This window comes from Mesoplodon mirus (genome assembly GCF_964341445.2).
Source record: "Mesoplodon mirus genome assembly, chromosome: 5".
Lineage (NCBI taxonomy): Eukaryota > Metazoa > Chordata > Mammalia > Artiodactyla > Ziphiidae > Mesoplodon > Mesoplodon mirus.
This window is the reverse complement of record NC_138980.1, coordinates 139,801,401-139,817,912: the sequence shown is the minus strand read 5'-3', so window position 1 is coordinate 139,817,912 and position 16,512 is coordinate 139,801,401. Positions and strand designations below refer to the sequence as shown.

The 16,512-nt window shown below is 42.0% G+C and overlaps 1 protein-coding gene across 1 annotated transcript; it reads right to left on the bottom strand.

Annotated features, from left to right (window-relative positions):
- Window positions 1–1,187: 1,187 nt before the first annotated feature.
- Window positions 1,188–2,314, bottom strand: ACTBL2 (actin beta like 2; the record flags this gene model as incomplete). The annotated part of the gene is given in 3 exon segments (XM_082623174.1): window positions 1,188–1,322; window positions 1,325–1,876; window positions 1,880–2,314. Coding segments are annotated over 3 exon segments (1,122 nt in total).
- Window positions 2,315–16,512: the final 14,198 nt, after the last annotated feature.

Below are 16,512 nucleotides of genomic sequence, written 5' to 3'. Positions count from 1 at the left end.
TACTTAAAATTGGTTGAAAATCACCATTGGATTCATTAAAAAATTTTAGAGAACATAGGAAGACACACTGATATTTTCTAAGATGTTGATATCTTAGAGACACTTCACATTAAGAGGTATTGCTAGTTACTGGACATAATAAAACAATTATTTTAAAATCTTTCCAATAATAAAATTGGAAATACTATACTGATACTAGAATTTATAATTTTCAAAGATGCTGCAGCTATGCTTTTCCACAGTGAAATCCTTGATAAGAGAAATATTCAAAATCATAGCCTATAGAAATTATTCAAGACATGCATTATTATGCTAAGCAATAGAAATAAAATTATCCTTGTCAAGCTGCAGCATACTGACATTAATTAATTTAATATTACAGTATCTTTCTCTCTCTTTCTATTTTAAAAGTTAGGCCTTAGCTGTAGTAGTTTTGCTGTTTTACAAGTATAATGAAGTTCGATAAGTTAGACATTAAAATATGTGTTTGACCAGCAGAACTCCATTCTGAGCTGAAAATAGTTGATTTATAAACAATATTAATGGAACGCTGTTGTTTCATTATGCTAATTTAATAAGGAAAACAAAATAAGGAGTCACTAAAATGGTGACTATTGGGGAATTAAGAATTCACATTAGCTGCTCAGATAGCCAGATTTATCAGTATATTTTAAGATAAAATATTCTATTTCCTTAGTGCTTATGTAAATATGGATTTTCTTCATCCATATAGTTCATTATCTCTATACAAAGAAGTAAAACAAAATCAAAATTCTAACTAATAAGACATGTTTGCTAAATACCTATACATTTTTTACAGGGTGGTACAGCCTGCTATTGTTAAATATTTTAAGCAAGAACTAGTATTGAAAGCTTGAAAATTCTGAAAGGCCATTTCTCATTTTACTCCTTGTCACTTATTTTCATTTAAGGAAGTCTACATTTCTTTGAACCCTAAAAGTAAAGAAAATAGAATAGGATCTCAGAATCCTCCTTAAATTGATAGAGGTCAAGATATGGTTAGCTGGTGGGGAGCCCACAGTACTTGGATGGAGATGAGTTTGATGGTTTACCCACTAGCGAGAGTGGAAGATTTACCTTGACTCAACTGCAAGCGGATAAAAGCAGAACCATTGCTATGACCTAGAAGTTGGGGACAGTGTAAACGCATTGGCATGGAAGCCCATTCAGAAACATTTCCTGTGGATGATGGGAGGGCCAGCCTTATCATACTCCTGCTTACTGATCCACATCTGCTGGAACATGGACAGGCTGGCCAGAATGGAGCCCCCAATCCAAACGGAGTACTTCCGCTCCGGGGGGAAGCTATGATCTTGGTTTTCACAGTGCTGGGTGCCAGGGCTACAGTTTCCTTCTGTATCCAGTCAACAGTGCCAGAGTACATAGTGCTGCCTCCAGACCACACGGTGTTGGCATACAGATCCTTGCGAATATCCACATCGCACTTCATGACAGAGTTGAACGTTGTCTCATGGATCCCACTGGACTCAGTGTCCAGAAAGGGAGGCTGGAAAGTGGCTTTAGGGCATTGAAAGCATTCATTCGTAGTGGTGATCACCTGCCCATCGGGAAGCTCGTAGCTTCTCTCCAGTGAGGAGAATGAAGCAGCACTGACCATTTCTTGCTCAAAGTCCAGGGCCACGTAGCACAGCTTCTCTGTGACATCACGAACAATCTCCTGCTCAGCTGTGGTGGTGAAGTTGTAGCCTCGTTCTGTTAGGATCTTCAGGAGGTAATCAGTCAGGTCTCTGCCCTCCAGATCCTGATGAAGAATGGCATGGGGCAGGGCGTAGCCTTCGTAGGTGGGCACAGTGTGACTGACCCCATCTCCAGAATCCATCATGATGCCTGGGGTTCAGCCCGAGGCATAGAGGGACAGCACAGCCTGGATAGCCACATACATGGCAGGTGTGTTGAAAGCCTTGAACATGATCTGAGTCTTCTCCTGGTTGATCTTGGGGCCGAGGGATGCCTTGGTGAGGAGGATGAGATGCTCATCAAGTGCCACGTGGAGCTCGTTGTAAAAAGCATGGTGCCAGATCTTCTCCATATCGTCCCAGTTGGTGGCCACTCCATGCTCAATGGGATACTTCAGGGTCATGATGCCTCTCTTGCTCTGGGTCTCATCCCCCATGTAGCAGTCCTTCTGGCCCATGCCTACCATGACCCCGTGGTGCCAGGGATGCCCTACCATGGAGAACACAGCTCGGGGGGCGTCGTCACTGCTAAGACCTGCTTTGCACATCCCTGACCCATTATCCACCACCAAGGCAGACAGCTCGTCATCAGTCATAGTCCTGGCCAGAATCTTCCAGATGAGTGCACAGAAGTTAAATATAGAGTAAGTACCAGACTCTGGTGGGCAAGAGAGAGAATGAACAGGCTGAAAACACTTCAGAGCTGCCTTCAAAGAGGGGAGCCTGTGCTGTGATGACAGGTATTTAATGGTACACATTGGCACCACCCAGGTCCTATTCAACAGTTCTCAGCATTTCTGGGTGGGGTTGCCTCGGAGGTATTAATAATGATGATGATGATACAAATCATTAGTAGACCTTCCTTCATAAGGAGAAAATTGCCTACCAAATGGCCAAATCTCAGGTTACTGTAGTTAGGCAACCCACACATGGCTGTCAGCCTGCTTTGGTGCAGTGTCTACGTAACTATGATGATGCAATGGGGGATATAAAAGCAAGATGAGGGGAAGCTAGTGTGAGGTATGGGTAACACTGCCAAAAGGGCCACTGCCTCCCCAGTTTACCTTCCGGGTCTATTTTCTCTAACTAGCTTTGACTTTTCATTCTTAATGTATTCTTATGAGTTTGACTTTGCAAACTTTACTTTTTCAAGATTTTTTTTTCCCATTAGATTTCTAACCCCACAGATATCATCATGATAGAAACTGTTTTAATGAATGAAAATAATGTATGGCCAAGAGAGGCCTGACAGCTGTAATTATAATGCATTTGTATCGTGTAAAATTTAGGATATTTAACAGACTTCTAAGCCATTAGAGATCAAGAAAAATCAATAAAGTAAACCACTACATGTTTTCTTTTCTGATGTAAGTTTCTAATAACCAAATTTCATTAAGCATTACTCTGGGTAGACATTGTTCATAGAACTAGGTTTATTGTGTCCATGTTGACTGCACAGAGGCTGATTGTTCAACCATCTTGTGTGACTTATTAAAGTGCAGATTATAAAATTTTATTTATTTATTTGCAATAACTCTTGAGTTATACAGCAATGAACAAAGTTTAGCAATAAGGTAAATTTTAAAGTAATATATTTGCACTGATCTTTAAAACGTTTTGATCTTCAAGATTCATATACTGTGTTATAACATCAAATGTATCTGTAATTGTTAACATGTACACAATTGAAATAGTAAGTACTATATTAGCTTTCTTTCAATTTTAGGTTATATTTCCTACCCCTGATCATTTCATAGGAATATTATGTCTGAGTTTTAGTTTTAATATAGAAATATAGACAACCTGGTAATATGTGTACCATGATAAAATGTAAGATATTAGTAATGTCTTACAAAGAGAGAACAATTAAGGGAGTTCATTACTTTGTTCCTATACACATTAGGTAAATAAGATATAATCTCCCCTGTCAGCTCTTCTAAAGCAAATAAATTTTTCATGCCCATGTCTGAGTTCTCCAAAACCTTCCTTTTGGTTAATTAATTAATCAACTAAATAATGGTCACTTTGTAAGAGGTAGTAGCAGCCCTACAGTACTGGACATATGTGTATCCTGTAGTTCCAAGCTAGAACCAGGCAGTGTCTTTGCCCATGAGCTTCCTGGAGAGTCATGGTAACACCAAGCTGTGAGTGTCTAACCGTCTTCTTTGTCTACAAGTTGATATAGAATTATTTTTCTCTGGGTTTTTCCAGTGCTTTACCCTATAATGTGACTTTAAAACCTTCCTTCTGACAACCAGTCATGAAAAAATGTCTGCTTCACTACAAAATCCATAGCTTTGCTTTTTTTTTTTTCCCACTAGGACTATCTTTTCCCTTAATTTTTTCTGTAACTGCAAAATCATTTCCTCTGTCAACAGAATTGAAGAACTTAACCCTCAGACCTTCACACTGAATGGTTTTGTGTACTTGCTTTTCTTGGAGCACAACGAAGCTTTTGATTAAAACAATATTTTATTGCTATAGGATGGTGCTTCTGGAAATGTCTTTTTCTTTTTTAGACCTGTTACAAACTACATGCACATCCTACAAGACTGAAAAAAAAACCCCCAAACAAAAAACCAAAACCCCACAACATTGCATTAACATCAGTTCCTATTTATGAATCTCTAGTCTGGAATATAAAACAAAGCCATGTTGATATAGGAGCCCATATGACACCAAGAACAACCTTTAGAGTCTAGATTTATGATAGCACTCTCCTTAGAATTGCCTTTGAACTGAGAGCTGGATGGTAATGAGTCCACACAGCATAATTGATGCCTTGAGAGTGAGGTTGATGTGTGCTTTTGCTAGAAGACCTTCTAACCTCTGTTTAATTTTGATGTCCCAAGAGAAATTTTCATCAATTATATATTCTTAAAATAAGACTAAGTTCTTTTAATTAACCCCCAACAATACAAGAGGAACATATCATAATTCAACAGCCATTTAAAAATATCATCTGTGGGACTGGTTAAATTTTTTTTAAGTAGCAAGCATTTGTATGAGTGAAACATAGGAAGATGGGTTTACAAAGGCTGGGCTCTGGGAGGCTGTGCCTGAAGGTAAGGATTTCATAACCAACTGGAATTTACATATGTTTAGTTAGTTACCTAAACCTAAATCCTGTGGGGGCCTTTATGATCAACTTTTGGAAGCCCAGAATATCATTTTCTTTTACATTTGGCCTAGTTTGACTATCATGCAGCTATACAAAACCCCAAGGAAGGCATAGGGTGTGGGATTATACGTAAGGACAATTAGCTAAGTTGACTTGGAGCAGTGCCCTACTCCCCATCACAAGCTCCTCATTCCCTTGCCTTTTCCGAGTAACCTTCTAGTGATTCAATCCACAAATACTTATTAAACATCTCCCATGTGCTGGGCTCGGGTGATGTACTGGTGAATAGAACACAGCCCTTATTTTTAAGGGGTTAAATGCCTGGTGGGTGAACGTCACCTCTCAGCAGGCTGACATGTGGTCACTCTGCACTGATGCAAGAGTAGCCAGCTTGTGTTCTGATGGGGTACGGCCTGGGCTGCACCAGGCTTGTGACATATTTTGAATATCATTCCCCAGTACACAGATAATCATGGTTGATGTATAGAGAGAAGGAGCATGGGGTGATATGAAGGAGGAGGGAGAAGCCCTTGAAGCTGGGATGAGGGGGAGGGGAAGGGCGAGGCTAGGGACGAGGACCCTTGAGCTGAGTCTCAGGATGAACAGGAGGCTGCTGGCGGTCAGTGGAGGGAATATCGCAGGTGTGAATACAACCAACCTGGAAAAAAATCAGAGAATCAAAAATGTATTTGGAACTAGGTATCTACACAAGTGTCAGTAAGGGTTTGGGATGGGAGTCTGGGTCCCAGTAGGCATGAGAGAACTCTAGAATTGGATAAAACTTTCCCTCTGTGCACAGAAGATTTGACTAGGGGCCCCTTGGCCATGTGTCCGTAGAGGCCAAGTCTCAGTGATTATCTTCTGTCCCCAGACTCTCATCTCTTTTTTTTTTTCGCGGGGTACGCGGACCTCTCACTGTTGTGGCCTCTCCCATTGCGGAGCACAGGCTCCGGATGCGCAGGCTCAGCGGCCATGGCTCACAGGCCCAGCTGCTCCACGGCATGTGGGATCCTCCCGGACTGGGGCACGAACCCGTGTCCCCTGCATCGGCAGGTGGACTCTCAACCACTGCGCCACCAGGGAAACCCCAGACTCTCATCTCTTAACCAAACTGCTGAGACAGAGTTTTAATGAGGCCCCTTTCTGCTACCACCCTAGGGATTCAATTTAGAACTTGAGGCCAGCTACTTTCCTCCTTGCTCTTTACTTGTTTCTTTCCTTGTGCCCCACTCTCTTTTGTCCTTTGTAGGTTGTGCACACATATATACCTCTTCCACTGTGTAGACTGCTCTGAGACTCCCCTTCAGCTGTACTCTGCTCTTAGTGGAGATATGACACATGTTTAATAAACAAATACATGGATGGGTAGGTAGTGAGATTTTTTCATGACACACACTGATCTATTCATTGATAGATTGATATAGCTGACCACTTTTGAAAAATTAAAAACTGCTTTATTTTATGGTTAGATACTGTCTAATATTTACATCTCATATTGATAAAATGGCTTAATCATATCTTGGGAACTATAATTGTTCACTCAGGAGAAGTCTCTAACATATAGATTTAATAATTTCATATGATAAATCCACCAGAAGCAATTACTACTAATAATTATAGTGATTTTCTGTTTATTTGTTTTAATGTATAATGTTTTATAAAAACATATGAAAAATTTATAAGTACAACAACCACTCCCTCAAATAAGACCCGCCTCACCTGTTTTTTTTTTTAAATTAAATTTTATTGGACTAGAGTTGATTTACAACGTTGGGTTAGTTTCTGCTGTGCAGCAAAGTGAATCAGTTATACATACATATATGTCCACTCTTTTTTAGATTCTTTTCCCATGTAGGTCATTACAGAGTATTGAGAAGAGTTTCCTGTGCTATACAGTAGGTGTATATTAGTTACCTATTTTATGTACAGTAGTGTGTATATCTGACTCACCTGTTTTTTAAGGCAGGCGTGGGCAAGAGGGAGGAAGAAGTGGCATTTTGAGGTGAGTTGAGCTGCCACATGGTCAGTTCCAGGAAGCACTTGGAAGGATAATTGGGGTGCAAGAATTGTTTTAGTGGTGCAGCTACCACAGCTCCCAGCCCGCAGCCTGTGCTGGCCTACTTTCTGTGAGGAAGACCAATGTTCAGCCCACAGGGTGATAGGGCTCCCCACTGATGTTTAACAGGGCTGGAAATGAATTTTATGGCAGTTCTTCCTAACTTTTAACGTTAAAGTATGCCATAGATCAGCTTTTAGCTAGTTCGATTGACTTGTAAACAAAGTTGTGAAGAGGAGGAATGGATTCCTGTGTGCAGTAGGTGAACCTTGGAATATATCTTGACTCTAAGGAAAGAGGAGGAGAAGCAGGGGAGGAAGGTTGTACAAATGGAAATGTCAGTATTCACAGCAGCTTGGCCACTGCTGATGTGAAGCAGGTATTATTCAAGACTGAGGCAAGCTCCAAGCTGTATTGTGATTCTGAAAGGTAGAGAGAGTAACAATAAAAATTGTGAATACTGGGCTTCCCTGGTGGCGCAGTGGTTGAGAATCTGCCTGCCAATGCAGGGGACACGGGTTCGAGCCCTGGTCTGGGGGGATCCCGCGTGCCGCGGAGCAACTGAGTCCGTGAGCTACAACTACTGAGCCTGCGCGTCTGGAGCCTGTGCTCCACAATGGGAGGGGCCGTGATAGTGAGAGGCCCGCGCACCGCGATGAAGAGTGGCCTCTGCTCGCTGCAACTGGAGAAAGCCCTCGCACAGAAACAAGACCCAACACAGCCAAAAATAAATAAATAAATTAAAAAAAAAATTGTGAATACTGATCACTTAGTGTGTGCCAATCTCTTTGCTAAATGTTTTCCTTACACACACCAGTTCTTTAATCATCATGAAAATCCTCACAAGGTACCCATCTTAGAAGGATTAAACTGAAGCTTAATGAGAAAAGTGACCAAAGATACACAGAGTGATAGCGGCAGAGTCCAGCAGATCAATTCCAGAGCTTTGCCTGGAGATGGGCTTAAAGAAAGGGTGCAGGGCATCTGACTGGCAACCAGTGAGAGAGGCAGCCAACTAAGACTATGCCTGTGAAGACTTTGTATTCCCTGTTGGGAAACATCATCTTAAAGTGTCCAAATACCATCTTAGAGCGAAGGCCAGGTTGAATATTGAAGTCAAAAGAAAACCAAATAAAATTCTTGAGAATTTTAGCAGGTTCTTCCATGTTATTGATTGGAATATCAAGACCTCTCATTCTCTAAGTGGAGAAAAAGAAATGGTGACTTAATGCCTGAACTAAGAAAGAATCTATTATCTAAAATAAGAAAATAGCATAAGAGTGATTTCAGGAGAGAATAGTAGGACGGGCTACTAAAAAGCAAAAACTAAATCATTATGGTAAATGAATGCTTTGGATTGCATCCATGTGGGAAGTGAAGTCCTCCAGGTGTCTGTCTTCTGACTCCAAATGGCATTGTCTCCAAATATCTAGATTTGACCATGACATGCCAAGGGTGAATAGTAGAAAGTGTGGCAGGACTTTCTACTTTCAAGGGATTTAGGAAGTGTGGTGAGCATGGGAAAGCCTGGGGTAACTGAATCCATCTGACAGTCTCTGAAGCAGGCCAAGAGTAGAAGTCAACCGAAATGGTTAGGAACTACAGATTATAGAGGTGAAGGTGGCAAAACTTGAGAATAATAAAATGTTAGGTCAAAATAAAGACCTTAATGATCAGACCATCTTAAGAATATGAGCTGGAGTCAGGGATAATTCACTTGGGAGCTGAGATAATTCACTGAGTGTGAGGGGACCCAGGGCCTGAAAGGACTTGAAGGGAAGAACAACAGACAGAGAGGAAACTACTCTGAATGTAGGTATGATCTGACACAGGCTGGGGCTGGAGAGATCACAGGTCCTTAAGGCTAATTTACTGAGTCCAGTCTTTCATTAAAACTCAAACAACAAAACATGAAAAAAGCCTTTCAGCCACCAAGCTGTGTTTGCTGTTTCTTCTTCATTCTGGGGAAACTGGCTTTGTGACTGCTCAAGTATCATGCCTGATTTCTTGCACATTTTCATTAAGATCATCTATGAGTCCTTGTCTACACAACGGGATTATGATTGTCAAATGCTGGAACACAGCAGTCTTTCTTCTCTGAAAGAGTGTTTGCTGCTCTGGGAATGTGCTGCCCAGGGTCAAGTACATAGAAGGGGAAGACCCAGGATGAGAAGGCTAACTTGGGGTTTGGAGGCAACGTAACTTACTTTCCAGGGGAAAACTTTTTGACTGGTAGGATATGACTCAATGTAGTTTATTCTTTAAGTCAAGGGAAGCAGTCTTTCTGGGGAATCTCAGGAGACACAGCTAGGGAATCATTTCTGGTAGTTGGGACTAGTAAGGCCTCCTGAGGGTTTTCTTAGTTACCTTTTTGCTGATGGCATGGCAGCACATTATCTGTTGACAGGAATGGGCAAGGAGACCCTTTGGCGTAGAGTTTAGGAGAGGAGGGGTCAGAACTTACAGAGAAGGTAGGAAATCTAGAAGAAAGTGAGGGCAGTGGAATATCAGAATTACACCTGCCTGTTGATGGTTTCTCTTCCTTTAGTTATGTCACAAGGTCCAGGAAAAATAACACTGAAGAAGCTACAGAAAAGACAGTCCTAGTATTTGGTGCAGGATCTGGATTGCTCACCGGGGCCAGCCCTCGGTGTAATGCAGAGCATGCAGACTGGGCACAACTTCTTTGGTCCACATAGTGTTCTACAAAGGATTTTTAAATTTTTAGTTTAAATATTTTCAAAATAAGTAGATTCCTGAATTCCTGCTTCTCTTGGGAAAAAAAAGGAAGATCAAGCAACATTGGACCTCATTCCCAAACTACAGCTGAATAGCAGCTACACCCTTTAGCAGGGGTGCGAGTTCTCCTTTCCCCCTTGACCCCCATGTTCCTATGGCATTGCTCCCACCCAACTTCATCCATGCTCCATGTAGGCATGTGAGTTTAATATGTTCTGAGAAACTGAAGAGGAGCATGTGTTTTGGAGGGGTGGGGAGGGAAAAAGACAGAGGGAAGCCTGTGTTCCGGGATCCTTTGTTGTTCTGGGGATGAGCTGGTATTCACAAGAGAGAAAAAATACTATGGGGCTGAATTTCTTTTTCTTTTTTTTTTTTTTTTTGCGGTATGCGGGCCTCTCACTGTTGTGGCCTCCCCCGCCGCGGAGCACAGGCTCCGGACGTGCAGGCCCAGCGGCCACGGCTCACGGGCCCAGCCGCTCCGCGGCACATGGGATCCTCCCAGACCGGGGCACGAACCCGTATCCCCTGCATCGGCAGGCGGACTCCCAACCACTGCGCCACCAGGGAGGCCCTGAATTTCTTTAATTACATGACAACTGTCCAATGTAATACTTAGTCTTTAGGAGTTTAAAAAGGAATTCAATTTGAAATATGGTAAAGACAAGAAGGGAAGTTCTGTTCTTCATTGTTTTATTGAGTTTGGGATATGGTAGAATGGGTTTGTTTTACAGAAGGAAGGATTTTAACTAAACAGTTAGAAGAAAATTGCTGAGAATATAATGCATTACAACTCTGTTTTTTGGTGAACTGTCTGTGTTGCTGCTTTGAAGAGAAAATTAAGAGGTTTAGTGCCTCGAATTTTCTCCTGTTCTGGTTGGACAGGTTGAAAAAGACTGGACTGAGTTTTTAAATGGTGTTATCTCATTCTGGACACTTTTTTCCTCCTCTTTAAAGCAGGAATTCTGTCCTTATGAGGGAAATGAATGTGTTTTCACTTCTTCAGATCCCTTTCTTCTGAAACTGTGAGTTCTTTGAAAAAGGGCACCCAAAGATGCCACAATATAAGAATTGGCCCAAGGAAAGCATTGGTTGAAGCATTCAGAGCAAGTCCTCCTTTTGTTACATCCAGCTATAAATGGAATTAGGGTCAAACTAGTAGAGTATCTGAAATAGACTTTGGGATTGAAATAAAAGAGGAAACATTATTTTGATGGTATCGCTGGTAAACATTGATGATATTTTTCCGTTCTAACCAAAAAGGAAAGAAGAAGGGCTTCAGGTTAGATAGAAGGTTAATTAGAAGTACTGTGTGGGACATAAACATGCAAAAGAATTCAGGAATATTAACCCAGGGGCAAGCTTTGCCAAAGGAAGTAAAGTGACTGAGGAGAGATATAAAGCAGAATTTTATTTATTTTATGTAAATCAAACATTCATTTACGGAAATGAAAGGTTAGCATGTGACTCACACGTGAACCTGTCACTCCTTGCTCTAAAACTTTGGATGACTCCCATTCGCTGTAGAACAAAGTCCAAACAGCTTAGTATCGACTTTAGGGCCCTGTATTATCTGGCTCCAATCTACTTCCCAAGCCTGGTATTTCCCATCCTCTCTTCCCCCATCCAGGAATCTTATGTTTCAGGCTTCTGGACTAGTTGCCACTCCCATTCCCTTGGACTTGCTGATATTGGTTACTCCACTGGGAATGTCCTTTCCATCTTCTCTGTCCTTTGGCCTTCCATCAGTCTCAGATGCTCTCCGGTTTCCCCAGAAGGAATTAATCTCTTGCCTTTCTCAATCCTACAGCACTTAGCTTATATTCTTGTTGTAGTTCTTATCCCTTTCTGTTTTATGTTATTTTGTACATTGTTGTCTCCCTCACTATACTCTCTAGATCGTGCCCACATTTTATTTCTAACCTATGCCTTCCACAGGGTCTTGCAACTTTAGTTGTTTAATCATTGGGTATTGACCTGTACTTGCAATGTTTATTTTTAAATGGATACTTGATTGATTGGGTTATGATAACATTCCAACATGTTCTGTGTATAAGTTCTAATTGAACACATCCAATACCAAACTCATCAGCTTCTCCAAAATGCTCTGTTTATACCAGTGACCTCAAAATTTTCCAAATCATTCAATTTTCTAATTTGGGGGTCATTTTTGACTCAACCATTTTTTTTTTTTTTTTTGGCGGTACGTGAGCCTCTCACTGTTGTGGCCTCTCCCGTTGCGGAGCACAGGCTCTGGATGCGCAGGTTCAGCAGCCATGGCTCACGGGCCCAGCCGCTCCGCGGCATGTGGGATCTTCCCACACTGGGGCACGAACCCATGTCCCCTGCATTGGCAGGCGGACTCTCAACCACTGCGCCACCAGGGAAGCCCGACTCAACCATTTTATTCTTTATTTTTTTTTTAAACATAATGTGGTATGACATCAAATTCTATTGGGTATTCTTTGAAATAATTTCTGTTTTCTTATTTCTGCCCCTATTTGCTCTTAGTTCAGGCCTGGGTCACTTCACGGTTAGCTAAGTTCCAGAGTACTTTGCTGAATAACTCTTCCAACACCAAACCCTTCTGAAGACCACTGCCAGCGAACTCTTAGATCATGTATACTGAAATCTCCCAGGATCCAAATTTGCTACCACATAAAATCTAAACTTCTCTGCCCTGCTCTGGTGCTACAATAACTATCCAAACCTAGTGGGTAAGAACACAGCTCTAGAATCTGGCAGAGCTAGGCTCATCCCCACACTTATTAGGTCTGTAAACTGGGGCATTTCAGAACTTCCCAAAGTCTTAGTTTCCTATTCTCTAAGCTGAAGATAAGTGTATCTACCTCATAAAGTTGTCTCTGGTTTGGCAAGAGATGATGCCTATAAAACGTTTAGCAGAGTGCGTAGTAAGAGCAAGAGTGAAGTAGGTGTGGGCAACTATCATTACTGCAAAGGAGGTGAAGTGCAGGCAGCAGAACAGCCCTGGCAAGGGTCCTAATGGGGACTGAGCAGACCCTTTGTATGGGGCAGGAGTCTATGTAGAGTGCTAAGCAAAGGAAGTTAGGGATAGCTAAAGGAAGGTGGACAATTGGTGAAAGACCCTGAAGCCAATACTGAGTGGTTTGAATTCCATAAGCCAGGTAGGGATTGGTCATCCTGTGTCAGGGGTGGCTACACTGAGTAGAGATGGAAGCTCAACTGTTTCTCGGGATTCATTGATTTAGACAGTGTACAATTGTAGAAAAAGGCAAGAGGAGTCTCTTACTGATCTAGATGCAGTGCTTTCTTACTGCTGGGGTTTAGAGGGACGGGGGGTTCTGTTTGCACCTTGGACCCCATGTTGGCCTGATGCTCACTGGAGTCCTGCGGTAGAGCTGAGCATGGTCCATGGAAAGGGCAGGGAGGACCATGGCAGCCCATGTAGGCTTCTCATAAGTGACCCCACCATGTGAACCATGCTCTTCCTCATAATCAGTGGTGATTATTGGCAGAAACTAGAAACCTATAACTGGTCTGTGGTCCATTAGGCATCAGCAAGGGTTGTTGACATTGTTCTGAAGCACCCAGTTCTGGCCACTTCTTAGTGGCTCAAGATGCTTTACCTGTCCAATAAGGATGCTATATATACCTTGCAGTTTTGTTTAGAGGATGAGCATTTGTTTAGGTAGTTAGAATTCTAAATACCTTTTGAACATTTTCTAATTTGTGTCTGAACATCTACAGATAATTTGTAAGAAAAAAATTCACAGTTCTATGTGAATGATCATTTAGACATCAGCAGAGATCACATATTTATACAATATACAGTATATTTTTACTGTTTACTTCAGGATGTGTGGTGAATTGGCTAATCCTACTGGTTGTCAAGGCTGGAACAGACAATGGCACTGCAGGATCTTGTGTGCTGTACAGAAGAAACCTGCAGTCATATCAACTAGGATAACCTTTAGTCCTGTTCCATGGGCTTCCTGGCATAGTCCTGGAGACAGCATGGAAGAGAGGAAAGGACACTGACTACTCCCAGGGCTCCGGGGGGTTCCAGATGTTTCACTAACCACCTAGGTGGCTTTGGGCAAGCCACTTAGCTGCTATGACTTCAGTGTCCTCATCTATAAAATGAAGTGAGGAGATTTCTTCTTATTTGGCAGATTGAACATATGTGTTTGTCTACTTGTTCTCTGAAAGCACCACTACACTTAGCAGTAAGGAAGTAAAAGACACTAAAATCAAGGACAAAGAGAGCAGGAGAGGACACAGAGCAATAACATTTTGAAAGCAGGAAAGGTGTGAATAAGGGTTAAGCAAGCTGACTTGAGGAAACGGCAACCTCAGCCAGGAGTAGGGGAGGCCCAGAAGCAATAATGTTCTTCCTGCAGAGACTCAGCAAGGCTCAGTGATTTGGGACCCCAGGTACTTCTGGGGTCCATTCGGGTCAGAAGTAGAATAATTGGCTAAAGATATGGATCAAAAGCAGATATACAAAGATACCCTCCCTGCCCCTGCCCCATATCTCTGGGGCTTCAGCTGGGAAAGCCGGGCTGACCAATTTCTGGTTCATAGGGTCTTTCATCCTCCAGCAGGCTAAGACCAGGCTTTTCCCCTTGGCTGGGCAGGTTTCTAAGAGAGCAAGTCGAAGCCTGCAAGGATGCTTGAGTCTTAGACTGGGAAATGACACAGTGTCTCTTCCATGCATTTAGCTGGGCAAAGCAAGCCACAAATCTAGCTCAGATTCAAGGGGAGGAGAGAGAGATTCTAACTCTTGATGGACAGGGCTGCAAAGTCACATGAGCTACAAAGCGGTATGGATACAAAGAGAGGAAAACTTGTGGCCAGTTTTGCAAACAATCTACCATAAGACACCATAAGGATGGGATTCCTGAAAAAACCCACAGCTTTCAAACGTGTACCCTAAACATAAAAGGCCACTTGGGAAAAAGAAAAAAGAAAGAAAGATTGGGGCAGAGAACTCAAAACTTATGCAAAGCATTAATAAAAACAATAATTGATACTCAGGGAAATAACTTGGACTATGAAGGCAGGCAACTTATTGTGGCTGGGGCCTGTTATGGCTGGTATGTAATAAGAAGTTGGAGAAATAATTGAGTGGAAATGTTGGCAGCACTTACATGAAGGCAGGGCTGCTAGTAACTCACACAGTGCAGACAGAAGTGGCATTTTAAGTCACTTTGGCTGCTCTTAAGGTCCTGAGAGGCAGGTCAACCTGCCAGGAGTCAAAAGCCATGCAGGGCTGGGGTGTAGCCTCTTTGGGGTAGAAGCCCAGGTAGAGGTGCTTGTTTTTAATTTTCAAAATACAGGCAAAACGGTTCCTGTTGCCAATGTAGCAACTGATATGAAAGCTTTTCCCTTGTCTGCTGAAATTTGAAATTTCACTCCACAGTCTATTCTCTCATGCTTAGGAAATATTGCATGTGAATTAGTGTGACTTCTGCATTCTACTGACAATTTTTCTATATGCCAATCGCATAGGAACTAATTTGTATGGTAGAACCACACCTTGTAGTGGAATAGACTCTACTGAGGGGTTAAGTAAAAGTCTGCATAGTGCATGGAGAGGTCCTCAGCCTCCTTTCCCGACTTGCCTTCAAGAGCAGGCCTCCAGCCAGGCTTGCATCACCTGGGCAAGAGAGTGAAGGGTGAAATGAGCCAGAGAGGAAAGATGTACAGACAGTATCAGTTAGGGGTCTATCAAACAATCCCACAGTGAAGTGTATTACTTCAAGCTCCCAGTAGAGTTCCCAGTCAGCTTCTCATTGCCTCACTTTTTTTTTTTTTTTTTTGAAAATTAATTAATTAATTTATTTTTTGGCTGTGTTGGGTCCTCGTTTCTGTGCGAGGGCTTTCTCCAGTTGCGGCGAGCGGGGGCCACTCCTCATCGCGGTGCGCGGGCCTCTCACTGTCGCGGCCTCTCCTGTTGCAGAGCACAGGCTCCAGACGCGCAGGCTCAGTAGTTGTGGCTCACGGGCCCAGTTGCTCCGCGGCATGTGGGATCTTCCCAGACCAGGGCTCGAACCCGTGTCCCCTGCATTGGCAGGCAGACTCTCAACCACTGCACCACCAGGGAAGCCCTCATTGCCTCACTTTTAAAGTATGAGTGGTGGCCAAGAGTATCAGTCATCTGAAAACAGCTGCTAATATGAAAGACAGACCCCAACAAGACAATGGGAACAAAAGGGCCATGAAAGAAGCTGAGAAAATGCAAGAAACAGAGAAAAGAAAAGCCTAAAAAAAGCAAAACTATGAATAATATCCTCAGGGAGATAAAAGATGGTATTATCTATAAAGCAAGAACAGAATGACGTAAAAAGAAATATTCAGAGAACCAAAAAGAGGTCTTAGAATTTAAAAACAAGATTGCACAAATAAAAATTTTAATAGCACAATTGGAAGATAAAGTTGAGGAAATCTCCCAGAAAGTATAACAAAATGATAAAGAAGCAGAAAAATAGGAGAAAAGAAATTTAAACAAAACAATCAAAGGATTAATCTAGTAGGTGCAAAATCCAACTTTTTTTTTCCTTAAAGGAAAAAAAATCATTTCTAGAACTGAGAGATGTAAAATTCTAGATTGAAATTTTAAAGTTACAAATAGATGGGAGAATTTATCTCACAGCTCATATCATTGTAAGACTTAAAAATACTGGCACAGAGAAAATGTCCTAAAAGCTTTAGGTGGAAAAAAAAAAAAAACCCCAACAGATCACAATCAAATAAATGAGAATTGGAGTGTCATGAGTCTTCTCAATAGAAAAATGAGGAATTCTGAGGGAAAATGATATCCAAGCTACAGTTTCATACCCAGCCAATCTCACAATTAATCTGAGGAAAAAATAAAGCTTTTTTCAGACATGTAAGAT